Source organism: Maniola jurtina, chromosome 5 (assembly GCF_905333055.1).
Source record: "Maniola jurtina chromosome 5, ilManJurt1.1, whole genome shotgun sequence".
NCBI lineage: Eukaryota > Metazoa > Arthropoda > Insecta > Lepidoptera > Nymphalidae > Maniola > Maniola jurtina.
Genome location: NC_060033.1, coordinates 8,457,988 through 8,485,334, shown reverse-complemented (window position 1 = coordinate 8,485,334; position 27,347 = coordinate 8,457,988). Strand labels below are relative to the sequence as shown.

General features: G+C 36.8%; 2 protein-coding genes across 8 annotated transcripts in view; one reads left to right on the top strand and one right to left on the bottom strand.

Moving 5' to 3' along the window:
- Positions 1 to 720: 720 nt before the first annotated feature.
- Positions 721 to 4,309, top strand: LOC123865633. Of its 2 annotated transcripts, none has more exons than XM_045906794.1 (6): positions 721 to 843; positions 1,661 to 1,744; positions 2,323 to 2,436; positions 2,901 to 3,093; positions 3,597 to 3,733; positions 4,201 to 4,309. In XM_045906794.1, the coding sequence occupies exons 2-5, from the start codon at positions 1,661 to 1,663 to the stop codon at positions 3,728 to 3,730; spliced, it is 525 nt and encodes a 174-aa protein (XP_045762750.1). In that variant the 5' UTR covers positions 721 to 843; the 3' UTR covers positions 3,731 to 3,733; positions 4,201 to 4,309. The 2 variants fall into 2 exon arrangements, with proteins under 2 accessions (XP_045762750.1, XP_045762751.1); XM_045906795.1 differs by having other exon boundaries at positions 749 to 947.
- A 2,499-nt stretch (positions 4,310 to 6,808) lies between these two features.
- The window catches only part of LOC123865628 (inactive dipeptidyl peptidase 10), a 268,820-nt gene continuing 248,281 nt past the window's right edge, over positions 6,809 to 27,347 (bottom strand). For all 6 annotated transcript variants that reach the window (XM_045906784.1, XM_045906783.1, XM_045906786.1 and 3 more), the window contains exons 5-19: positions 19,066 to 19,193; positions 18,471 to 18,634; positions 16,732 to 16,949; positions 15,729 to 15,831; positions 14,956 to 15,077; positions 13,616 to 13,869; positions 13,100 to 13,250; positions 12,618 to 12,761; positions 12,031 to 12,171; positions 11,569 to 11,660; positions 10,935 to 11,055; positions 10,580 to 10,653; positions 10,244 to 10,404; positions 9,593 to 9,789; positions 6,809 to 9,474 (exon numbers count right to left, since the gene is read on the bottom strand). In XM_045906784.1, coding sequence (XP_045762740.1) covers positions 9,325 to 9,474; positions 9,593 to 9,789; positions 10,244 to 10,404; positions 10,580 to 10,653; positions 10,935 to 11,055; positions 11,569 to 11,660; positions 12,031 to 12,171; positions 12,618 to 12,761; positions 13,100 to 13,250; positions 13,616 to 13,869; positions 14,956 to 15,077; positions 15,729 to 15,831; positions 16,732 to 16,949; positions 18,471 to 18,634; positions 19,066 to 19,193 — 2,220 coding nt within the window. In that variant the 3' untranslated portion in view covers positions 6,809 to 9,324. The remainder of the gene's footprint in view (positions 9,475 to 9,592; positions 9,790 to 10,243; positions 10,405 to 10,579; positions 10,654 to 10,934; positions 11,056 to 11,568; positions 11,661 to 12,030; positions 12,172 to 12,617; positions 12,762 to 13,099; positions 13,251 to 13,615; positions 13,870 to 14,955; positions 15,078 to 15,728; positions 15,832 to 16,731; positions 16,950 to 18,470; positions 18,635 to 19,065; positions 19,194 to 27,347) is intronic.

Here is a 27,347-nt window from a genome sequence, read left to right as displayed (position 1 = left end):
AACCAGCTGAGATGAGAGGCTCATCGGAGCTAGTGTCGGGTGTTAGGTTGATGTTAGGCGCAATTCGTAAGCATAAACGATTTTTAGTTTTGCGGATTGCGGATAACGTTGTTCTGCTGAGCCCCTCAGTCAAAGCAACTCACTGAAGATTATGCTGGAATGAATGGACTCAGGTTACGACACTAAAAAAAGTGAGCTATTTGTTGAGAGAAAAACAAACTAACCACTTTTAAATTAAGTAATCTATTACTTATCTCTCTTTTCTGTTTTATTCTGTGTGAAATCCCCTGAAGCAAGTAACTGAGTTCAAGAACCTTGGACACTAATGTAGTACCTACCTAACCGACAGCCAGAGGGATGAAAGTGATAACATTGAACGAGAGCACTGGATTCTGTCGATCCGAGCAACATGTTGGCCCGTAGCTTTTTTATATTACAAACAACGGATTCAATCTGTTCTGTTCAATCCGTTCGAATCCATTGTTTGTGAAATTTTTTTTTACCAATACTTACAGATTTTTAATACCAATAATACAAAAGAAAAAAATCTTTTGTATTGTGAATTGTTCAAGAATCTTTCAGAACATCTAATTTAACATAGTTCCACATGTTTACGTAAGACATTTTAATTGGTATTCTAGACACCTTTGCTCTCTGTTATAATTTATAACAATGTTACCCGGGCCGTTCTAACGTACCAGCGCGTTAGCAGATTGACAGTTGCAGCTACTTTTGACAATGACAGTTGACATTCGCTCTACTCGAATTCGAATTTCGATCGATTCTGGGGTGGTGTTGAGAAAATTGTGATATATTATCGGTAGAGCGACCCTCTTCAAAAAGGTAAAATATTAATGAACTAAAATTAATTGCTTGTTAGTGAACAGTGTTTCATTTATTACTATTATTAAGAAACGTAAGTGATAAATACGACTCAATTTTAACAGGTATGGAAATGTCACTGTAATTCTAATTTCAAACACTATTTTTCAATTTAAATAACTTCATATGTTTCATGTTACTTCGTATTGCATAATATATAAATTAAAACTACCATCCAAATAGAAATTTGAATGAATTATGTGAAAGAAACAGAAAATTTTCGTTATGTAACAAGTGATCAATACACATAACCTATTAAATATGAATGTTATCAGGAACATTATCTTTCAAGCGCTAATCGATACTTCTCAAGACTAAACTTATTTAATAAGGCAGTCTAATAATTATTCTACCACTGGCTGGCACTCAGGTTCTATTTCTTATTTAATGAAAGGTGTAAAGCCAGATGAGAGAGAAAAAAAATTAATGAAAGTGTCTAGTATGCTATTGATCAAGTAAAAAAAAAATATCTTGCCACTGCCTGTTATTAATTTTTATTAACTGACTGTTTTATTTTAAATGGACTATGCCAAAAGATACACCATTCAGTTCACCTTCTCAAGAAGTGAGCTAAAGGAAGAAGTATTTATAAATTGTAAATGCTCCTGGTCAGTTGGCACCTTAAACTTTAGTTTGTAGCGTTTTGATCAGATGAATGTGTTTATTGTATGAATCTAATAGTTAGCATCTGGTTAGAAGTTGTGATAAAGCAGATTATATCTAACCAGTTTTTTCCCTGTGGCTTAGAATGTACACTAATTCATAAACCCCTTTACAGATGGCGAATATTCTTATGCGCCGTGTATTGTTAGATGCAATCCGGGTGCCTGCCGGTACAAGGGCTTCTAGTGAGGTGGCTAAGGTAAGCTGCAAGTTATAATAATCAAAACTTCAAACATTTTTAGAGTTCAGTACCTCAAAAGGTAAAAAGAAACTCTTATAGGATCACGTGGTTCTCATTCAGTCTGTTGTGTCTCTCAATTTGAAGGAATCAAAACCCATAGGGTACTTCCTGTTGACTTAGAAATATGAAATTTGGCATGTAGCAATGTCTCATCGCACAAGTAAAGTAAAAAATCTGAAAACCTTGATTTTGTAGTAATAACACAAAAAAATTAAAGATATAATGTATTCCCGATCAAACAATTATTTAAATAAATCACATACAGATGGTGCTGTCCGTCATTAACTTGCAAATTTTTATCATACTGGTTTAAGGTTTCTTGTACAATGGTGCGGATCCGTGTGAAAACTGGTCAAGTGAAATGAGAATCGGGTGAAATGTCTCATAAATTATTTGTTAGCTAAGATTCCATGGTCCCAGGGTCTCCACGGCAAGTGGATCAAAAATGTAACTCTCGATAAGAGAGACATACTTGTGCTGCTTACCAATTTCAGCCATTTCTGAATTTACTGATTGTTTTTTTTTTTTTTAAATAGATTGGCAACCGTGAGTGGGTAGGCTATGGCTTCAATGGACAGCCAAACTATATGGACAGGCCCGACTACCCCCTTCCAGCTGTGAGATTCCGCCCCGACACACCTGATATCAAAGTACGTAGTAATATCCTAATAAATAGTTGACTAAATAATCATAATAATCTATTGCATTAAGATTGACACAATATTAATGACTAGCTGATGCCCGCAGCTTCGCCCGCGTGGATTGGTCAGATCCCCTGCAGCATCAGGATTGAGCAGTTGGACTCCAAATTTTTTATGAAACAATGTCGCAAAGTTCCTCTATCGATTAAAAAAGAAATGACGCAAATCGGTTCAGAAATCTCGGAGATTTCGGTGTACATGGGTAGAAAAAAAACTCCCTTTTTGTTAAAAAAGTTGGTTAAAAAAGTATCCTATGTTACTCCCTGGTCAATTCTCTACTTTTCCACTAAATCCACGCAGATAAAGATGCGGGTTAGTCGCACGGATAAAGTTGGTCACATGTATGTATGTTCGGCAGCTCTCCTATACGGTGACAGTTCCATACATCCTAATAAAGCATTAAAAAATTATAGGTGCTCCGTGAAAAAGAAAAGGGTGACTGGCGCAAACTGACCGTAGAAGAGAAGAAAGCCCTCTACCGGGCGTCCTTCTGCCAGACCTTCGCTGAATTCCAGGCCCCCACAGGACAGTGGAAGGGGGCCCTAGGCTGGGCGCTCATCATCGCTTCCATGTCCCTCTGGGCATACATGGGCATGAAACTCTTCGGTATGTACCATAAGATTGTTATGCAATAGTTATGCTGGGTTTGTTAGGTTGTTAGTTATAAAATTTACTACACAGTAATTAAAAAGGGAGGAACGTGTGGCCTTGTTGTGTCAATGCATATCAGTTGATTGCGATTGTTAAACAACTTACCCAATTCGATAACTTGATGGGTCTTTCATTGAGACTATGGAGGTCTGAATTTGCCCTTTTCGTTTTCTCTGTGCCTTGGTATAATAACTGGGATCGACGACTTAGTGTAAGCCATCGGTGTGGTTATTATCACTCCATTGCAATCTTATCTGTTAAGTGAGAACCCATCGCATTACTTTCCCTAGAGAACTCCTACCATTCTGTTTAATGGAAAGGGATCACTACAATGAGGAATAAAGAAAAGAGCAAATTCTTTTAAACCTTTTTACTATCCTACATTTCATCACCATAAACAGTAATTAAATAAAACTTAAGTTGTGGGTTTTTGGTTAAAGAATCTATTTTATTTTCAGTGTACTCCCCTCTGCCCGAGTCGTTCAGCGAGGAGAGCCAGAAGGCACAATTGAAGCGTATGCTGGACCTGAAGGTCAACCCTGTGGACGGACTATCCTCGAAATGGGACTATGAGAACAACCGCTGGAAGTAAACGGTAAGTGAAGGCGTAAAAACGCTAGCAAAAACGAAGAAAGTATTGATGATAACTGATAAGACAATACAAAAAAAAACGCGAACTTGAAATAAAACATCCTGTAATTTGTAAAAACACCTGAATGACAGTAGAGGTCAACGAACGTTGTGTAGATAGGTGCCGCAGGGTCAATGCCGCGTCATAGGCGGGGCATTGACCCCGTTTTGCACGCTATACATTGCGGGTTAAAAAAACATTAAATCACTATAATTACTAGTATAAGGCAAATAATTATTATTAGTATTTTGTGTTTAGGACAGTTTAGGCTGTATAATAATTGACCTAAGTTTTCGCTAGCATTCCAACTACACTTCCTTTCAGAACACCGTCCAATGCAACAGGGAAGGGGTATGACAGGTCAAGTTACATTAGGATTTAGGATAGTTGGTCAAAACAATTAGAAAAATAACATTATTTTATCTTTGCAGGTCTCTTTGGTGCTTGGTTGTTCAGGGGCTTGCTAGCGGTAGAGTAGGCAATGTTATTTATTTAAGTGAATAAATCTGTAAGATAATTAAACGTAATTCCGGTTACCTACATATTTCTTTCATTTCTATAATTTTTAATTCCTGTTTAATATTATAAATGCGAAAGTGTCTGCCTGCTAGCTTTTCACAGTCCATCAGTTTAACCTATTTTACTTTCTTTTTTAATTACGGTCCAGTTTACTTCAGAGTAATGTAACGTCAGCGTTACATTACTTTGATTTTTAGGGTTCCGTACCTCAAAAGGAAAAACGGAACCTTTATAGGATCACTTTGTCTGTCAAGAAACCTATAGGGTACTTCCCGCTGACCTAGAATCATGAAATTTGGCAGGTAGGTAGGTCTTATAGCATAAGTACAGGATTAAATCCGAGAACCGCGAATTTGTGGTTATATCATTTAAAAAAAAATGTGTTTCAATTTTCAAAGTAAGATAACTACATAAACCAAGTGGGGTATCATGAAAGGGCTTTACATTTACATTTTAAAATTTTTATTTATATTTATGCATAATAGTTTTTGAGTCACCGTGCAAAATGTTGGAAAAAATATCCCAGTACGGAACCCTCAGTGCGCGAGTCTGACTCTCACTTGGTCGGTTTTTTGAGATGTGTAAACTCAGGGTTCTTATCGCTAGCGGACCTCTTCTCTACTCAGTCTATGCTTTCAAAATCGTAGGTAGAAGTTGGTATAGGTAAATAAAACACGTTGGTGGAAACAATTTTTTATAAAACAACATTTTTCAACATAAATAAACAACATATTATCCACTGAGCATTTATAAATACATACATATTTAATTTAAACATACATAATATTTAATATTTCGTCAGTGAAGTTCCAACAGTGCGTAAGTCAATAAATAAAACTGTATAAAACATTCGTTAACAACTGTTATAATAATTATTGATGTATTTTTGAAAAAGGGTTTAGAATGAAGTCATTGACGAACTAAATTATTATTATTAATTATGATTCTGATTGGTCGAATGAAACCGGGTCACAGACTAAGTATATATAAATCTATGATCGAAGAATCGGGTGAACTAACTATCTTCATCGAATGCCATTAAAATGTTAAAACCCGCAAAATGACTTACGCACTGTTATTCATTGACGATTTACTCATTACCTGCTCGTATAATTTACACGAGTACTTATTCATTATTTTCGGTTTTTTATTTAGTAGTAAGATATTAATAATATCACCTTTATTGTTATACTTAGCGCACATGTTACATTATTAAAATTGGCCATTTTAACGGTATCGCCATAGAAATCGAACACTTCTATTCCTGAACAATGCTTGGGCCGAGTGCACATGCACAGATCCTCCAACTTCATTTACAAAGTATAGTGCCCGGCAAACAACTTGAACCTGAAGCCGCGTAGTGGTAGAAAGTTGACGAATCCGGGAAGCGAAAGTTGACGTATCGACCACTCGCGCGCACTCGCGCCGACTGATCAACCAATCGCGTGCATCCGCCATTCGCCAGCCAATCGCGTCAATGCTCAAGTTATTTGCCGGGCACTATACCTAGGTACCTAGGTACATTAAGGGTAAGTCCGCAATGCGAAATAAACCGCGCGGATCCGTACAATTCTGTGATATACTTATTATGGCAACCGCCTTCATACTGTTACTGTTTGAAATTCTGTAGATATATTTTAGAAAATCAATTAAAAATTGGATAAAAACAATCTATTTGCTTTCTAAGAGATTGATATGGTTATATTATGTAGGTAGGTACAAATTAAATGACAAAATGTAAAGTTCCTATGTTTTTTTTTAAATCGCCTGCATTTTGATAATAACTATATTGATTAAAAATATTTTGTGCAAAATGAAAAAGAATTTCAACATAAATAAACATTTTAACATTTTATACAATTAAACATTTCTAATATTTTATTGTTAATTAATCTATTAAAATTAAAAATTCGACGTTTACTAAAATATGGTTAGTAGGACATACCTACTGTTTTTCTTTAAATGAGTACCTTACCGTATTGTTCTTTTCACATTTAGCTGTTTTGATATTAGGTATGTCTCTAGGCGGGGGATTTATTTTAACCAACGCGTAATCATGTTTTGATGATTTTAATAGCTAAATAATTAATTACATTTCAGACGCTGGATATAATCTTACTTAGTTAAGTACCTAAAAATAATAATAATTAAAATGACAAGAAGTTGTTACCTATGTACGTTGAAGAATAGGCAGATTTTGATAAACTAAGAATAATAACCATAAAAGTAACATAGAAGTTCTCATACTTATTTCTAATTAATAATGATGACTAGACTTTGTTGACTAAACGATATTATCATCTTAGGGTTAACACGACAAGGGTAAACATACAGGTAGGGATTTATTGCTTGAATAAAGGTTTTTCGTTATTAAAATATTATTATGTCGGTTATATTATTTGTAAAGGTACGACGACGAAAAATATTGAATTGGATTTATATTACGTGTGTTACGTACCACGTCATGTGCGCGTAGCCTTATGGCATCCTTGTTAATACGTACTTTTGTCTTTTTAAAAATTTAAGCCACGTAAGTATATTGTTAAAAATTAGTTGTTCATCTTTAAATATTTACCCTAGAAACATTCAGTGGAGATTCTTTTAAATAATTACGAAATGTATGGATGTATATGGAAATATTCTTTTGATTTATTAATATTTAACACTTGGGTTTTAGACAACATTTCTAAATACATGTTAAAGCTAAGTAATCTCTTTTACGATGACATTGAAAGCGACATAGAAATATAAGTATAGATAAAGATGTTTAGGTGGTTGTTGATACATTTAGGTACACTAAAATATAGATTTTTATTCCTTATAATAATCATAAGAAAATTTCACCGGAGTTATGACCCCGGAAATAGGATGTGAACAATTTAGTTCAAAAACTTAACAGAATATACTTATTAGAGCTTGATAAGATTTCTATAACATCGAGTATTAAGTATTCTAAGAAGGAATAGTAATGAAGTACCTATTTTATTCAAGATTTTAGTGTCTATCTAAAAATAAGAATTTCATTTGTATACAGAATGAAATTGGATTAACATTGAATTGAGTATATTTATATTTTATAGGTAGTACCTATTTAGAATAAGAGCAATATCATTTATTTATTTTGTTTATTTAAACATCTTTATTGATAACAAAATCACTTACAAAAAATACTACTTTCATCCACTAAATAATTTTATTCATCTACTAAGCAATCCAGGTTGACTTTCGCCATTTTTTGAAGCACGCCCACAGGTGTCCATTATGTGCGTAAAGCTTGCGCCAATATCTTCTAGAGTTGGATGTAGTCTGTGTCAGTCGCGTATGAGTACGGATTTGTCTTCAATTTTCAAATTATTAGTTGTATCCAGCTTTGCCTATCTGGAGTTTTAATTTTTATAATATCTTTGCTTAATAGGTAGTAGGTGTCTAAAAGATTGTACCTAACAAAACTAAGGAAACTAAAATGAAATTTGTTATTGTCTATGGAGTCGAAAATTGTTCACATGCTATTTTCCAAATATACTTAACATTCTAATAATACATCGAGGTTTTTAAAAAGTTATTTTAATATCATCTTTCACCTTTCTAAATCCATCTACCTAGTAAATATGTATTTAGGCTTAAATATAGAGTTCTTCATTAGAACTCATTTTAAAATGCACCATTATGACTTTTCATATATTACTCTACCATTTTATAATAATTCTATAGAATATATTATTTACTTTTTTGTTAAATGTTGCTTGGTGCGAAACGTTACCTAAGTACATTTCCATTTTGGTTGTTTTATCCAGTGTGGTTTAAATAAAGGAAAATAAATAAAATATCGTTTTGTTGTTGACCGGCAAAGGGTTAGATCTTGTGCCTACATCGATGTTAATATTTTAGGTATACTTAGGTATAAAGTATGAAACGGAATCATTTGTATGTAAATACTTATGTACTTAATATAGATTGGGGTATTACACTCGTATGATTAAGCTTTGATTTAAGGAATGTTAAGTATTTCATTAGGCATACTTTATGATTAGATAATAATCTATCCAATTTTATTGGATCTTCAAAAGTTGTGAAAAAGGCGTTTAATTAAAAAATTAATAGCCCCTGATGTTATAACATTCAAACTAGTGAGCTATTAACTATCGATACTATGAACCCTTGTATGCCCTTGTTGAAATTATTTAATTGAATAAATTGGGCCAACTGTCAGTTAGCAGTGCCAGAGCGTTAGTTTTTATTTAATTATGATGCCATTATTAGTTGGATATTAATTAACATTCAAACAACTAGAGAGCGAAAATTAACTCTTGTCGACGGGTGTCGTTGAGTACTTATTTACCAAGTGGCAAAGTTGGGCTAACTGTCGTTCGGTCATCAAAACAGAGGCACGATTCCAACTTAATGCCCATGGTTCAAGAGAGCGAGAAATAACCCTCATTAAATTGTTTAGTACCAGAGGCCTACTCTCGTTTTGGCGTTAAAAACCGCCATATTAATCGTGATGTGCCACGATTTCTGACATTAATTCGAATTTAACGTACCCAATTCAATCTACGGCTTGCCCACGACTTTTACGTTAGGTATAAGCGGTAGCAAACGCGGTGCAGCGAGAAACAATTGTATGAAGAAAGTCAAGTACGCGCTGCCACTGTTTGAGCTGGCGTTGATCGTGGGCGACACTGTTCTTGCCCATGTTTTTACCTAGTTGGCTTTTGGTAAAAAGATTTCTGGGTGACATTGGAAAGGAAATGCCTGCGGCAACCGCAAGTACTGTTCAGATCGCGAAACTGACAAATCAATCGTAAAGCAACCTCTAGTCCTCCGCAGACAACCTCGCTGTAGCGCCTCACTTCGCACCACCAAATACATCGACAAATCACCGCCTCTTTGTTCATGACGCCAACTGATTCGCGTGCCGCGCCGCTCACACTGGTTAAAAGTCGTGGCTAGATGATTAGGGGTAAAGTTCATCAATAAAATCAGATGACCGCTCATCCTCTTAAATCTCCTGGGTGTCTCTACCCGTCGGCCTGCCACTAGTCGCGGAAGGGGAACAGCCCGCCCATCCCCCCCGCGTCCCAGTCCGCGAGCTCGACAGGACCGAAGCACTCGTCGAAGAACTGCTCCATAGTTTTGTGCACGTGCAGGTTGGAACGCTCGAATTTGTGGCCTTCGTCTGGATAAACCTGAAAGGAAAGGAAAGATACTTTTATAAGATTTGATGTTAATATTGACTTAACTGAACTTATATTTTTAAAGACGGGTTGATAGTCTGACAAGTACCAAAGTAAAGAGTTGAAGTACCTGGTGCGTGTACAAGGCCTGTGCGCGTATCAGCGCCCGCGCGAGCGCGAGGGCGTGCGGCGGCGGCGCGCGCAGGTCGGCAGTGGCGTGCGCGAGCAGCAGGCGGCGCGGCGGCAGGTTGCCCGCGCGGCGCCACACGGCCAGCCCGGCGCCCGCGCCGCTGCCCCAGCCGTAGTACCGCTCCGTCCAGTACGAATCTAAAACAACGTAAGGGGGTACCTCATTAGCAAATGATTCTTGATATCGCGAACTGTGTGACCGTCGTCAATAGTAATTCGTTCTGCTGATTCGCGCTAACCCAAATGTAGGTCGTGTAGAGTCGGCATTTGCCGAATCTGAATAGTGGAGTCGTACCATTAGAAAGACGAAATATTATACTCGGCAAAGTTAATAATGTAGTACCTAAATAAGTACTTAGTAGCGGTGTAATGTTCTCACTTACCTACTACTAACACACACTACTTAGTAGTGGTGTGTGAAGTCTGTCAATCTGCATTTAGCCAACGTTGCGGACTATGGCCTAAACTCATCTAAATTCTCGTTGTGAGAGGAAACCTGTGCTAAACAGTGGGCTGGAGATGGATTGATCATGGTGATTATTGGGTAGGGATTATAGGGAAGATCACAAAAAACAGTAGATAAGATACTCACTATGATGTCGCAAATCAGCAAGCGGCGCTAAGAGAGCCAGGCAGCGCGTGAGGTTACGCGCGTCGCCCGCGGCCAGCGCCAGCGCCGCGCCTGCGCCGTAGCCGTGGCCCCACGCACCTATCCGCGATCCGTCCACCATTTTGAGGTTATCCCGAAGATATCTGCCGTACATTTTAACAATTAAAGTTCGCCTGATTGAATGAGAAAAGTGGTGATAGCCTAGTGGTTAAGTCTTTGGCCTCCTATTCGAGTGGTCTGGATTCCGCAGGTACGGACCTCTAACTTTTGCGTTGAGAGAAAAAAGACAAACTAAATGAAAACTTTTTGAATACTTACGATAGAACTGCGATCTGGTCTTCAACGTCTGTCGATAGTAATCTCTGATAAATTTCAGTTCTCAGTTCTTCACCCTGTATAAAAAAAAACATTAGGCATTTTTTTTGTATACCTACCTACTAGTCAGGTATATTTCACTTTCTCGTTCGCCGACAAGTGTGACTGATTTTGTTGCACACTATCCTAAACTAAACTAAAATGATATTTCTATCCCTTTTATTATGCCCCCAGCAAAAAATATAGTATTAGATTTAGACCTTTTACGTCAGAATTAACCACATTGTCTCCCTTATCTTCAGTTGATTTGAATCCTTTGTGTATGAAACTGTTTGTCTGTCGACTTTTGGTACTGTACCTGTCCACCGGAGCCTCTAGCGTCAATTTCAGCGACGATGAAATTTCTCGTAGTTGCCAAATACCAGCCCCAGTCAGGTCGCCATCGTTCAGTCACCAACTGCCCGCCCGGCTCTGCTGATCTAAGGAGTAAATCATATCATGTTTACACCTAACTATAAAGATGGTATACGGATCTGAGACGTGGTCATTCAGCGGGCGATAGAGTTTCTTACGTGATCAGATCAGAAATGGGGGGATCCTTATAAGAATCAAAGTAACCGATATAGCTAATGAGTTGCGAAGCTGAAGTGGCAACGGGTGGAGCCCATAGTTCGAAGAACCAATAGACAAGGCCCCAAGGTGCTGGAATGGCAACATCGCAATGGAAAGCGCTGCATTGGCCTCTCTGTACTAGGTGGGCAGACGACATCAAACAAATCCTAGAGAGCAATTCAAGCGGCACAAGTCCGTGGCATGTGGAAGTCCCTACAAGAGACAGATAGTCCAGCAGTGTCCAGCTGGAGATCTATCGATTAGGGACGACGATGACGACGAAAGTGGAAACGTCACCAATACTTAAAAGTAAGCGCCAGTGGAGCAAATAACTTTCCGGTGCTTATTTAGAAGGTGGAAACACTTCTCAAAGCACTCACACGTGTAATACTAATGGCAGTGGTAAGTCGTCAGTCTCTCGCAGGCCGGGCGGTAGTAATAGACGTACGCGGGCTTCCCGATGCGCCTGAACCTGGAAAAAAACATTGAGGATTAAGCTTTGCATTTTATTGACGAGGAAGCATCTGTAATAACAGGACTGGAAGTCAGAACTGAATAACGTAATCATGAGGGTAAGAGCCCTCAGAAGATCCGACTGGCGCTGAGCAGCGAAGCCATGATCGAAGCAGTTTCGTGACGTAGACCGATATTCTCTTTGGTTACTGAGGTAGCGAAGTAAGTTAGTAAGAATGACTTAACTCACAGACTTTCTCTCACTTATTCACTCTGATTCCCAAAATACGAAATCAAGTCAATTTACTTAATTTTGCAAATATTTTGTGAACGGGTAAGTGAAATGGCAGGGAGACAAATGGTATCGTTCCGAGTAATTTGCGACATACCTCAACTCTGAACACTTTGGACTGCGGTGAGGCAAGAGCTGCGAAGGTTTGTCGCAGTGGCTGCCCGTCCCATAGCACTGCGCGCCGCACCCCGCCTGCCGTGCAAAGGAATGTGGCTGGTGGACCGGGGCCTAAGCACTCCTGAGAACAAGAGGTCGATGTTTTGAGTATCTATCATTACAATTAGCATCACTTCCCATATTATAAATGCGAAAGTGTGTTTGTTTGTTGGTTTGTTCTTCAATCACGTCACAACGGAGCAACGGTTCTACTTGATTTTTTTGCATGGCTATAGACTACAGTTGAAGACCTGGAGCGTGAAACAGTATACTTTTCCTGAGAGTAGTAGAGTTCCTGAGGGATTTATGTAAACTTACATCCACGCGGACGAAATCGCTGCCATCAGCTAGTTTCGGAATAAGTTTAAGTTCGTATAAGAGAAAATAGAGCACATTAGTAACCAGTACTGCAAGACGAATTGAGGGGTAAAATAAAAGGAAGGCTCGTTGAAATTAGAAATTCTTGTTCCTGATAATTTTAAGGATAAAAGGCGTTATTTTGTTTAATCATCTGTGACAAATCATTACCTGTACAAAATAAGAGAAGTTTTTGCTAAATATGACCCTGTTGTAAAGACAGACTGTGGGAAGGGAATCGTTCTCGTCAGCGACGTGCGGCAGCACTGTCGACGTCGGCCACGCTGGGAGGGAAGATGATGAGTTGTCGTATTCCTGGAAAAATGATACCATACAGAACCTGGAAGATTTTATAAAAACCGGCCAAGTGCGAGTCACACTCGCGCACCGAGGGTTCTGTACTCGGTTATTTTTTCCGACATTTTGCACGATAAATCTACTTGCCAAATTTCATGATTCTAGATCAACGGGAAATACCCTATAGGTTTTCTTTACAGACACGACAGACGGGCGAACAGATCGACGGACAGACAGACAGACAGACAACGAAGTGATCTAAGGGTTCCTTTTTTCCTTTTGAGGTACTTTACCCTAAAAATCGGCAGTAGTGTATTACGATGAATAGTAGGTTTACTTAGTACTTGTTTACCTACCGGTTCCTCTGTACTGGGTTCTATAGTGGTATCCGGGATGGATCCAGGACACGTCAGGCATGATGGTGGTGGTGGCCAACCATCTACTGGTACTAACACTCGGTACACATGCCTTTCCCCTGCTTTTTCTGGTGCTGTTCCGATTATGTATCTAAAAGTTAGTATAAAAATTTTCAACTATAAGTGTAAATTAAAAATTTATAACACCCCCGACAAGTGAAGGTTACAGTAACTAGAAAAGAGCTGATAACTTACAAACAGCTGAACTGATTTTCTTGGATTATAGCTAAGAACATTCACGATCAAGCCACCTTTCAAACAAAAAAATAAATAAATTGAAATCGGTTCATTAGTTTAGGAGCTACGATGCCACAGACAGATACACAGATACACACGTCAAACTTATAACACCCCTTTTTTGGGTCGGGGGTTAAAAATTAAAAGACCTGTAACATGTTTTTGTAGGTTAAAATTGTACATTTTTGAAGCTATTTTTAAAACACCAAAATAACTTACAAAAGTCGTCTTCTTTCGTCCCATCCAACTAATTGCGTGATCTCGAAATTGCCTTGTGTGATCGTGGTTCTGGTATCCTGAGTCAAGTGGACGGCATGTCTCCATATCCCGCCCTGGTCTGTGATGGGTGCTGTGGTAAAGATGCCACTTCGTCCTCCGACGAGAGCGCCTCCACCACACCAACCACAGTCCTCCTCTACTGGATCTGAGCCTAGACCTGACCATCGCGACCCGTCGGATTCATCTCGATAAATCTGAAAATTATTGCATAGGTAAGTAAATATATTGTGTCAAAACTAAAGTCTACGAATAAGACGATTAGGTAGTTCTGAGATTTGATTGTTTCCTTTCAGAGACAGATTTTCATGATTACCTATTCCAGATCACGTTTCTAAGTTTTGTCAGGCACTTATTTGTTTTGACCTCATCATTTTCAAGTTATATATGAAGAATTTCCCCGGTTGAATTTACGTAAGCAGCCAATCTAGAAATCTGCATTTTTATATTTAATAGGTCAAGTTTTCATTAGAGACAATAAGGCGAATACGTAATAGATGAGAGAACCAAGTGGGAATTTCAAGTATTAAAATAAAACGACAAAACAGGAGGCCTTGAACATTGTTTCTGTAGAAAACACTGCCTAAATAGGTAGGTAGGATAGCTAGGTAATATACATAGCTTTTATTTTTAACCCCCGACCCAAAAAGAGGGGTGTTATAAGTTTGACGTGTGTATCTGTTTATCTGTCTGTGGCATCGTAGCTCCTAAACTAATGAACCGATTTTAATTTACTTTTTTTTGTTTGAAAGGTGGCTTGATCGAGAGTGTTCTTAGCTATAATCCAAGAAAATCGGTTCAGCCGTTTAAAAGTTATCAGCTCTTTTCTAGTTTTCTTGTAGAAAAGAAGGTTAGATAACCCTTAGGTTCATAATATTCAAGTGTGAATTGACAAATGTCAAGCTGTCAAGATGGACGTTGCCTAGATATACATAATTATTTATTTGAAAATGATTTGTCGGGGGTGTTGAAAATTTTTAATTTACACTTGTTATTTATTTTATTATTATTGACATTAAAAAATATACAGAGAGTTTTTGTTACATTCAGCGCCACAAAAACCACAGTTGGTTTTACCGGGCACTGAGTTTATTAATTATTGTTGTTGGTTTCTATAATTTTATTTTTATTGTATAGCTATACAATAAAAATAAAATTATAGAAACCAGCATAATTGACAAATTGGTAATGTAGGTACATAGTACTTAATCTAGTGGGTAGGTAAGAACTATATATATATATATATACTAAATTATGTAGGTAAGTACAATCAAATAGCTCACGTCTTGGCAGTTGTATTGTGTAGCGTTGCAGATGCTTATGATGGAGACATTCTGAGGACGGTTGAGCAGAAGAACTGCAATTTGACGTTCTGATATCCAGCTACTCCATCGAACATACCAACCTAGAAATTGGAATGACTATACTGAGTAAATATCCACTGTCGTCATCAGTCTTAATTTGCTAGAAAGAAATCATATCTTATTATTCGGCAAGTATTTCAGTAGTAGGTAGGTATGTATTTAATAGTGGTTGTGTTATATCTACTTATTCAAGACGCGAGCGTTATTAGTTTTCGATTTGGGTAAACAATTATCTGGCTATTCAAGGATAGAATAATTTCGAATGATTAAAGTGGAATTGTTTACTTAACGTAATAAAAACGGCGTTTGTTAGTAAGGTTATGTATCATCATCATCATCATCATCAGCCTGTGGACGTCCACTGCTGGACATAGGCCTTCCCTAAAGAGCGCCACCACACCCGGTCCTCAGCCTTCCTCATCCAGCCACTTCCCGCCAGCCGCTTAATATCATCGGTCCATCGTGCTGGAGGGCGTCCCACACTACGTTTGCTTAAACGCGGTCTCCACTCAAGGACTTTCCGGCTCCAACGGCCATCGCCTCTACGACAAGCATGGCCTGCCCACTGCCACTTCAGCTTGCTAATAGTTTGGGCTATGTCAGTGACCTTGGTTCTCCTGCGGATCTCCTCATTTCGGATCTTATCCCTCAAGGTTATGTATAATTTGGTTTAATGTTCTATAGGTACTTACTGCTATCTATTGGTGAATTGAACTGTATCGCATGAGGGAAGAGGAATTTTGGAGTCTTGATGCTTACGACGTATAATGTCGCCACGGGGTTGTTTGTATTTACCTGAAACAACAAATTTGCTTTTGTTTGCACTCATCACAAGATTATAATTTCATCATCTCGCAACTACAATTGCAATGATTTTATTAATCCCTGACCCAAAAGAGGGATATTATAAGTTTGACGTGTGTATCTGTTTATCTGTCTGTGGCATCGTAGCTCCTAAACTAATGAACCGATTGTAATTTAGTTTTTTTTTATTTGAAAGGTAAGTGATCGAGAGTGTTCTTAGCTTAGAGTGTATCCAAGAAAATCGGTTCAGCCGTTTAAAAGTTATCAGCTCTTTTCTAGTTACTGTAACCTTCACTTGTCGGGGGTGTTATAAATTTTTAAGGAGTTTAGTAAAAAATGTGGTAGGTATACCCGGTATATTGGGTTGTTCCCGTTGTGTCACACTCGCGTGAGTAACACTGTGACACAAAGGGGGAAAAATCCTCTTGAGTCATAGTGTGACATAAGAGGAATTTCAAATTCCCGATGAGTCACATTCTTGTCGAAACAGTGTTGAACTTAAAAAAAATATCTGTATGTACCTATTACTTATGCTCCTGTGATTTTATTTTCAGACAGTAAACACGATAGATAGACCTGTGCGTTCAGATTTCATAAAGACTCATTACCACAAGTGTAAATTAAAAATTTATAACACCCCCGACAAGTGAAGGTTGCAGTAACTAGAAAAGAGCTGATAACTTTCAAACGGCTGAACCGATTTTCTTGGATTATAGCAAAGAAAACTTTCGATCAAGCCACCTTTCAAACAAAAACAAACTAAATTAAAATCGATTCATTAGTTTAGGAGCTACGATGCCACAGACAGATAAAAAGATACACAGATACACACGTCAAACTTATAACAATTAACACCCCACTTTTTGGGTCGGAGATTAAAAAATATCCTACCTTCGGGTACCGTAACGTCCGTATTGTGGGATAAGCGGGCGGTTCTTGCTGGTCCAACCCGTACCACGGATACTTGTGCTGTTGGACCTGAGTGTCGTTGTAAGTCACGTACATTAGCGTCTGCCCATCTGGACTGAACCATAAAGCTCGATCTAGTCTGAGAACTTCCGTCTCATAGAGAAAATCTGGCACGCCGTTGAAGATTACTCCAGGGACTCCTGTAAGAAAAAGCAGTTTCACGAATTATGTTAATTTTTACGGTTCCGTACACCCGAATGAAAAAATGGAACCCTTATAAGATCACTTGTGTGTCTGTCTGCCTGTCTGTTCATCTGCCACAACCAATTTGCTCCAAATCTACTGGACCGATTATTGTAAATTAAAATTTGGAACACGTATAAGTTTCTGTGACCCAAAATACGGACGTGTAACGTAAATAAATGAATGAATTTGGGGGGCAGTTTTAGGAACGAAAATTTAAAAAAAGTTTGTAAATTGTATGACATTTCAAATGGATGGGCTTGTTGTAAAGGTTTCAAATATTTGTTTTTGAATTAAAAATAAATTGGTTTCTGCAAGAACTCCAAAATTACTAAACTAAAATTTTGAAAAAATATCAGTACAACATAGTTCTTCTTTGTAGAAAAAGTCTATGTATAAGAAGTCTATGGTCCTAAAATATCAGGGAAAAATCTCTCAATATTGTGCGTACCCTACAAAGTTACATATTTATCGTACGGAACTCTCTCCACGCGAGTTTGACTAGCACTTTTTTTCAAGATGATACTTACTAGTTTTAATTAAGTTCCAAGTGCCAACGTACTCGTAATATCAGACGAGGCGAAGAGAGTAACATCTTGGCAATTAATTGGCATCTTGGTAATTATGAAATAAGTTTAGCAGTGCTTATACAAATAGGTGCTCGAAACTATTGACTATTTAAGTATGTACTTAATTTAAAATCTATCTAAATTTTTGTCACGTATCGAGGTGCAATAAGATTTCGCAAGCAATTTGGCGAATTGACGTCTTTCTGAGGCACCGATAAATAGAATTTGATGTAAGCAGTAAAGGCGAAAACTACAAAAGCCCAATTCACGGGAATTTTAAAAGCATACGTGAACGAAGTACATACCCCGCTCTGATTTAACGCAAGATTGGCCTTTGTGAGAGCGCACGAGGGCGGAATGCAAACATAACTTTGATAAATCGCCGCACAGCCGATAAATTTTTAAATGTCTACGAATATGTGCTCCGAATTCGGCGGAACGTGCAAATGTTTATATTTGCACAATGAAAATTATTCGTGTAAAGCATAAACTTCGGATAATCGAAAATTTTCGAGACGATTTGCGACTTCATATTTTTATTTTACGTTCTTGTAGGTATTAATCATTATTATTAATTCACCTAGCGAATACACGTAAGGTACTTATTACACGTTAGAATATCTTTTCAAAAGGACTACCTTGATGACTATACATAATAAAGCTATCTATGTAGTTTGCAATTCAATTTTATTTATTGGTTGCAAACAGTAAAATTGTCGTGGTTTTCCGTAATTCACTCAATTACCTCAAAGTACCTAGTTGCATACCGTGTTAACTTTTCTTGAAGGTTCTACACAGCAGTTATTTAAGGGTGGGACATACGACGCAAATTGGCTTGGTTAGGTGAGGCATACAAAAAAGAAAAGATAATAATCTTTATCAAGGTATAGTTGAATTAAATAAGGTTACCATTGCTTGTGATCCTGCAAACAAGTGTCTTGAGAACTTTTGGTTTGTAGTAAATATCGTTGTCATAGACGAACACGAGGCCGGAACCGGTGGGCGCCCACTCCGCGTACTGCAACAGCGGTGCTGATCTGTCTTCTTCTACTGGGGATATCGGGATTTTATTCCTGCCAATAAACAATAATAAATAAACATTTACAGAAAGCGCTGGCTACACATTGTGAGCGCAGACCTGGTAGCCAATAGACTCATAAAATGGATGCTCAAGACTGAGGAAATTGATTGAAATGCAAGCAAGTGTATCTCACCTAAATGGGACTGCGCTATTTAAAGGAGAAGTTGTATAAAACATTTAAAAAATCCGCGTTCACCAGAAAAAATAAATTGCTTACACACCTATCTACCACGCATCTCTAAAGCTTTCGGAGTTTTAAGAAATCAAATCGAAAGGAATGAATCGAGAGTTTTCCATAATGTTCTCGATGGTGTGTGAAGTTGCCAATCCGCATTTGGCCAGCGTGGTGGATTATGACCTGAAGGCTCATTCTGTGCTCAGTAGTGGGCCGGTGATGGATTGATGATAAAAAAGGAAACTTACCTAGTAATTACATCATAGACGTGATACCGCGCAAGGCGCGCGTGCCTCCAGCCAGGCCGGACGTCTGATATGAGAAGAACGAACTTTAGATCTGCTGATACTTTGAAGTCCACCGCATTTAGTTCTCTCTGCGGAAGAACAAAACATATTTGTTGCATAAAAAAAAATTCAATAAAAATAAAACCGACTTCAAAAATCACAAACACTAAAAAGTAAACATAAATTTGTGGTTTTTGAAGGCGGTTTTATTTTATACTAGTTGACGCCCGCGACTTCGTCCGCGTGGGTTTAGATATTTCAAAATCCCGTGGGAACTCTTTGATTTTCCGGGATAAAAAGTAGCCTATGTGCTAATCCAGGGTATAATCTATCCCCGTTCTAAATTTCAGCCCAATCCGTCCAGTAGTTTTTCCGTGAAGGAGTAACAAACATACACACACACACACACACACACACACACACACACACACACACACACACACACACACATACAAACTTTCGCCTTTATAATATTATATATTATAATATTAAGTGTGATTGTTTTTTTTTATTTCACAATTTTTATTGGCCCCACTGTACTAAAATATGCTATGCATAGTTACTAAAACCCTACTGTTTACTAAGCTATTACACTGATCACGAGCAATTTACTCTTATCAGTATGCATCTTCCAAAGAGATGCAAGATGCATATTGCTTCACTATTAGCATATAATTTAAATGATTCAGTTACAAGTGTTGTAACAAAGTCTCTTGACTCTTTTACAAACCGTACGTCTAGTACTAATATTTTCTGTATTGACTCGAGTACTTCTAGTACTAATATTTCAATTATTGACTCAAGCAATAGTTTATGTACTATTAGGAACCCTATTGCTTGTTTAAACTAGATAGTAAGACAACGGAGGAGCTCTGTAAAATGAATACTGTACATCAAAACATACAGAGCCTCACCGGCAAGGATGGTAAAAATTTTAAATCAAGAAGTAACACAACAGACAAGCAATGTATGATTAATCTTGTACACCAAAATATACAGGGCTTGTCTGGAAAAGAATATGAAATTGAACTTTTTATAAAAAAATTAGATATCGATATTCTATGCCTTACTGAGCATTGGCTCAATAGTTATCAATTAATTGTCAATCTTGGAAATTATTCATTGTCAAGTGCGTTCACAAGAAAGAAGGCTATTCGCGGAGGATCTATGATAATAACCCGCAACAACATTAATTACAAGGAACGAAAAGACATTCTTAATCTTTCGGTTGAACACACTATTGAGCTGTCCTGTGTTGAGCTGGAGCGATATATTATAGTTTGCGCATACCGACCTCCTTCGGGTGACTTTTCTCTGTTTGAGGACGTCATGGAGGAGGCACTGAGGCGGATATGTAGGTCATCAAAAAAAATATTGATTTGTGGAGACTTTAATATTGATATTTTACTTCACACCTCCTTCACAGACAGATTACTTAACTTATTTAAAAGTTTTAATTTAGAAAACATTTTTGTTGAGCCCACACGTGTAACGGCAACTTCAGCTACTTGTATTGATAACATTTTTGGTGATTGTAAAATTATTAAAAAATCCATTATCACCACTCTTAGATCCGACCACTGTGGACAAATGATATCTGTTCCCAGCTCTCAACAAAATATAACAAAAGTTATAAAGTATAGGCCAGTCACCACCAAAAAAGTAAGGCAATTCAAACTCAATATTTTATCTACTTTACCTACAATTGACCTTACACAGGGTGGTCCGGATGAACTCTATAAAGCTTTTTTTAGCTGTATAAACTCCCAATTTAATTGTATTTTTAAAGTCATAGAAAAAAGATTGTTTAAAAATCTTAAATTTAGTGAGTGGGCTACTGCTGGCATTTATAAAAGTAGGAACAAGCTGTTTGACTTGTATGCAGAAAAGCAATATAATTATACTCCAACATTTGTTCAGTATGTAAGAAATTATTCAAAATTATTTAGAAATGTTTGCATACAAGCTAAGTCAATTTACATAAAACAGAAAATTATTAATTCTGATAATAAAATCAAAGCAGCTTGGGATATCATCACAGATGAAACTGGGAAACGTAAAGTGGAAAATAATAAATTGGAACTTAAAATTAACAACCATATTACTGACTCCGACTTAGAAATAGCAAACGTATTTGAGGACTTTTTTCGAAACATTCCAGTTACCACTACCAGTTCCCTTAACTCGTCGCCAGCGGAAGCCTACACTCTTCTAAGGAGCAATGTTTCTGAGTGCAGTGTATTATTTAAATTTGAACACGTTACCCCATATGATATTGTTAAAGTATTCAAATCGCTACAGTACAAAAAAACAGGAGACCTATGGGGAATTTCAGTAAAAGTAATCAGCAATATTATTGATATTGTTGCTCCATATCTTGCTCTAATCTTTAATGAGTCCGTAGATTCAGGATCCTTTCCAGATCTTATGAAATACAGTAAATTAATTCCTCTTTTTAAATCGGGTAGTAAAACTGACCCAAATAATTACAGGCCAATCTCAATTTTACCGACTTTTAGCAAGATATTTGAAAAAATTATGCTCAACCAACTGATCCAGCACTTTAATCTGAATAAATTACTTCATTCGGAGCAGTATGGTTTTACTAAAGGTCGATCAACAATCGATGCGGGCGCAATGCTTTTAAAGCATATATTCGATGCATGGGAGAACTCACAGAATGCTATTGGAATTTTCTGTGATTTGTCTAAAGCATTCGATTGCGTTGCGCATGAGACTCTCTTGGCTAAATTGAACCACTATGGAATCAAAGACTCTGCGCTTAGTCTCATTGCGTCCTACCTCAGTGATCGTATACAAACTGTATGTGTAAATGATGTGAAGTCATCCGGATCAGCCTCACTAATGGGTGTTCCACAAGGCTCTATCTTAGGTCCCTTCATGTTTTTGGTATATATAAACGATTTACCATATTTCGTCCAAAATACTTGCGATATTGTACTATTTGCTGATGATACGTCATTGATTTTTAAAGTCGATAGAAATTATAATAATTTTGACGATGTAAATAGAACCATATCGCAGGTTACTCATTGGTTTACTGTTAATAATTTGCTTTTAAATGCAAAGAAAACTAAGTGTGTCGAATTCGCATTGCCCAATACTAAGACGGCAAATGATTTTAATTTAATGGTAAATAATAATATGTTGAAAGTAGAAGAAACTACCGTGTTCCTGGGGATAACTTTAGATGCAAAGCTTCAATGGAACGCCCATATATCAACACTTGCTGGTAAACTCAGCTCTGCTGCTTACGCTGTTAGAAAGATTCGACAGATAACTGATGTGGAAACTGCAAAAATTGTATATTTTGCCTATTTTCACAGTATTATGTCTTACGGAATCTTGCTATGGGGTAAAGCGGCAGATATTGGAAAAATTTTCGTTTTACAAAAAAGGGCAATACGCGCAATCTATAATTTAAAACCGCGCGATTCCCTACGAGAGAAATTTAAGGAAATAGGTATTCTTACAGTAGCTTCTCAATATATTTACGCTAATATAATTTTTGTACGACAAAACATTCATAGTTACAAAAAAATCGGTGATTTCCACGACCGGCAAACTAGAAACCGTGATAGGCTCGCATATCCTACGCTCCGCCTCAGGAAAGTTGGAAAATCGTTTGTGGGAATGAGTGTAATATTTTATAATAAAATTCCACAATCAATTTTAGACTTGCCTTTACACAAGTTTAAAAAATCTATTAAAAGTATGCTCCTGAAAAAAGCTTATTATACAATCGAAGATTATGTAAATGACAAAAAAGCTTGGATTTGATGCGCTCCAGCAATACACGGCGCTGCCATTGCTTGTATACAGTATGGCATATTATTGTAAATTGTACATTTGAAAAGAGCAACCGCCGAGTTTCTTGCTGGTTCTTCTCGGTAGGAACAGCATTCCGAACCAGTGGTAGATTATTTTGACGATTCAAAAGCACTTGTAAAAGTTTAATTGAATAAAAATAATTTGAGTTTGAGTTTGAGTTTGAGTATCCATGGAGGAGTTCTGTTCTCCATCTTCGAAAATATTCATCAAATCTTCACCAAATTTATATGGTATGGTTTTTTTACCTGCAAAGTATACCCTTTCAAACAAAAAAATATTTTTGTTAATTTTTTTCTAAGTAGGTATTTATTGGTTCTCTCATAATTCTCAAACATTTAATTTCCAAATTTCCCTGCATAATATTATTTATGTAGAGAAAATAAATTAGACACCTAAAACCTAAAACGTATACCTACAGTAACTGTTCCTCTATCATGTAAATGCATAGTAAATGTATTTATTGTCAACAAAGCATGCGAGTCTGAACTCTGAACAAACATTTGGTACGTAATTGTTATGCTGTCCTCATAGTACCAGTATATAATTAGTATGCTAGAATTGTATATCAATACTGGGTGATACTGGTGTTTCTTCGAGGTAGAAAGCCTATAGATATCTGAATGAATAATAAAGTGAACTATTGAAATACTATGTCTTATCGTTAGAAGCTAAAATGTGATTTCTTTAAATCCGAGCTAATATTTTAATAGGTATCATAAGAATGGGCCAAAGAATGCCTAAGTGCTTTCTTAGATATTTTAACAAGTTATAATCGTGGATGTCTCTTCAATTTTCTCGCTTATATTTTTCTGAATAATAGAAAAGAAACTTAAGTTTTAAAATACAATTTACAATAATTCTAGACCGCGAATAAAAATGCATTAGGATGTTATTTTATGAGTTCGGATGATAGAACTCGATACGAATTTGATACAAATCGGATTGTCGGAGCAACTATTGGATTTATTGTGAAACTCCATTAAGCTGCGGATATATTTAGGATTGAGTTACTAGAAAAGTTAGGTACAGAAAATATCGGTAAATTACATTTTTGACGTAAGATCCACCGACGAGGTAATAAGTAGATTAGAACAATTAAAGAAGTGCCTACTAATTGTGTAAGGTCTGATGTTAATAATACCCATAACCATATTGAAAATACGACAGTGCATTTGTTGGTTTATTGGTTTGTTCTTCAATCACGTCGCAACGGAGCAACCGATCGTCGAGATTTTTTTCGTAGCTGACATACGCTAAATATTTCGAATAATCAAAGAGTTCTCACAGGATTTTAAAAAATCTAAATCCACGTGGGCGAAATACTGGGCATTATATAATTAGTAATGAATGTTATACTTACAACAATTATTATGAAATGTTCTTACAGGTTATTCACTCATGGTGTAGGTAGGTACCACTACCTATAAAACTTTGAGTTCATGATTTTTTTTTTTTTTTCTTCTCTGGTCTGGCTTTACACTGATTAGCCAATGTCAAGTGTGTAGTTATTTACAAGTTAGGAAAACTATATGTATAAGTATGGACTTCGTCTGTGCTGGCGCCCGCCGACATACACGCGGCGCCCCTTTAGAGCGCTTTGACTGAGAACAGTCAGTTCCTCGGTCAGTTCCACCACCAATAAACACCAGCGGGACACAAAAACCGGCCACTTCTAACAAAAAAACACTCCAAAAATTCACAACACGCGCGCCAACAAACGCCACCACAGACAAAGTCCCCATGATTTTTTAAAACAACACTTTTAACAAATGCTTTAAGAAAGAGATTGTAATCTGTATGTCTAAATAACATTGGAGAATTACCTGTAGTACATGATTCCCAAGTAAATATAGGTATCTAAACGTCGATAAGCCCGAAATCAATTGTATGTGGATATATAAAGCTCCTCATATTCAGAATTATCCCTTTGTAAACCTTCCCCTATAAAAAGCTCGCAAAACGCTGTACAGATAAATTGTACCGATATATTCACGTCAGCTAATGCTGCCGCTATTGTACTCTTTTTAAAATAAATTCGCTATTCCGAACATTGGTATCCATTCAGTTGGTAATCTTTTGGTTAAGCCTTGATTAATTCAGGCATAGCAGACAAGTCACTTTAAAAGTGTGATTTGGACGGTGGTTTCGGACTTTTGGACCACAGTCTATGATATAGTACGTATTGAAAATCTCAGTGGTAAATTATTTTCACGATTCAAAAGCACTTGTAAAAGTTTATTTTAATAAAAATATATTCTATTCTATTCCTATATACCTATGTAGAAATTTCGTGTTACAATGATAAGTTTAGGTGAAGAAAACTTGAATGCGTTGCACATTGCTTTTGTCTTCTGTCAGGGTTCACTTTTGTTGGTATAAGAAATTTGTGATTATTCCCTATGCTTCCAAATCGAATAGTTGCAACCAATGTTGGTTCCAATGTTTCTATATATTGACCCGCGAACAATCGACGACAGAAACAAATTACCTACTCTTTTGTTGTATATGTTAACCAGTCATTAAAGATATGGCTTTCTAGATATCGGCTAATATAAATCTAATAAATGTTACATTTATGCTAATGAGTTGATTTACCGTCATAGCAGGTGCTTTTTAACAGGGCTCTCTCCGTCTCTCGCTTCATACAATCGTAGTTCCAATTTCATTTGAATATTAAGCAACCAAAGTCCATGAAATTTTGCAGACATATTTTAGAAACTAATATCTGTATCTGTGGTGTTTTAGATTTTTCTAAAAATATGTAGTTTTAAAATTACAGGGGCTCAAAGATTTGTATGTAAATTTTTAAGACCGCGTAACTTTGAAACCGAATATTTTAACAGAAATCTGGAAAACCACAGACATAGATATTAGTTTTTAGAATATCTCTGCAAAATTTCATGGACTTTGGTTGCTTAACATTCAAATGAAATGGGAACTACGTTTGTATGAAGCGAGTGACGGAGAGACCCCTCTTAAGGTTTAACTTTGATAGTATTTCTTGTTTATTGTGAGATTGCCAGATAAGTTGCGTTGTTGCTGTTTGCTTTGACTTAAGCTGGTAGGTATAGAACAATTCTACACAGAATTTCTCGAGCTAGGTACATAGCAATAGCTAAACTTTTTGTCGCTCATACCTACCATCATTCCTAAAGACAAAAGTCTTTGATCAATGTGACTTACGAGGTTGAAAGGTGGACAAGAAACAGGCTAGTTTACAGAGTTCAAGTAGTTTAGCGAGCTATGCTCGAAATCTCTTTGAGAGATAAAGTCCGAAACGAAGCAATTGACCAACGAACTAAAGTGCGCAACATTATAGCTCTCAAAGCTAGTAAGCTGAAGTGGCGATGGGTTGGTCATGGGCCATGAAATGGGCTCGCAGACAGACAGACACACTTTCGCATTTATAATATTATATAGTATGGATATTCAAATCGCATCCACGGTTATTCTAAATGTTACGCTATAATATCTCGCCTTTCAGAAGCTCGACATAATCAGGGCAAAAATAAATTCCAACAATGATAATCCACTCGTGTATGTGGTAATCCTTCGTTGTAGGTTGCGGGATTAATAAGGTTTTATTTACTTTCCAACGTTAAGGTATGTCTTTTATTATTAGTTAACATGTGAATTTATCCAAATCCTAATCGTTAGCTATATAATTGCATGTAAGTATATAAAGGAGCTTAAAAAGTTAACAAAGAAGACCGGTAACACGGTGGAGAGACGAACTTGAAGTATTCGAGGGAAAACTATGGTTCCACACAGTTTAAAATAACAAGGATTGGAGGCCTTTGCCCAGCAGTGGGATTTTATATAAAATATGAACACATATTAACAAAACCGACCAAGTGCGAGTCAGACTCGCGCACTGAGGGTTCTGTGTTCGGGTACAGACATTTTGTACAATAAATCAAAAGCTATTTATTATGCATAAAAGAAATAAAAATCTGTTTTAAATAGAATTTGACGAAATAACATATCAACAAACAATTAAAAGCGCTGCGGGTCTAGAAACTAATGATTTGCAAATAGTTTTTCTGTTTAACATACCGAGGGAAAGGAGTTTTAGAAATTAGATCTATACAAAACCTAAATCCATGAGGGCAAAATCGTCGAAAAAAGTTAGTAAGAGATAGAATACCTAAACAGTATGTTTAGGAATACCTGAACCTATAAGGTGTTGGGTCCCAAGGGTAAATAGTAAAAAGATACAAAAAAAATTTAAGAAACTAAAAAGTAATTCTCAGACACGTTTCTTGAAACGTAACACACTCTGAATACCGTAAATACATACTCGTTGTTCGGAATTAAAATAAAACAGAAAAGAAAAAAATCCTTAGCAAGAAATCCAATAATGCCAAGCATTCAGAAAGATACTCGTAAAA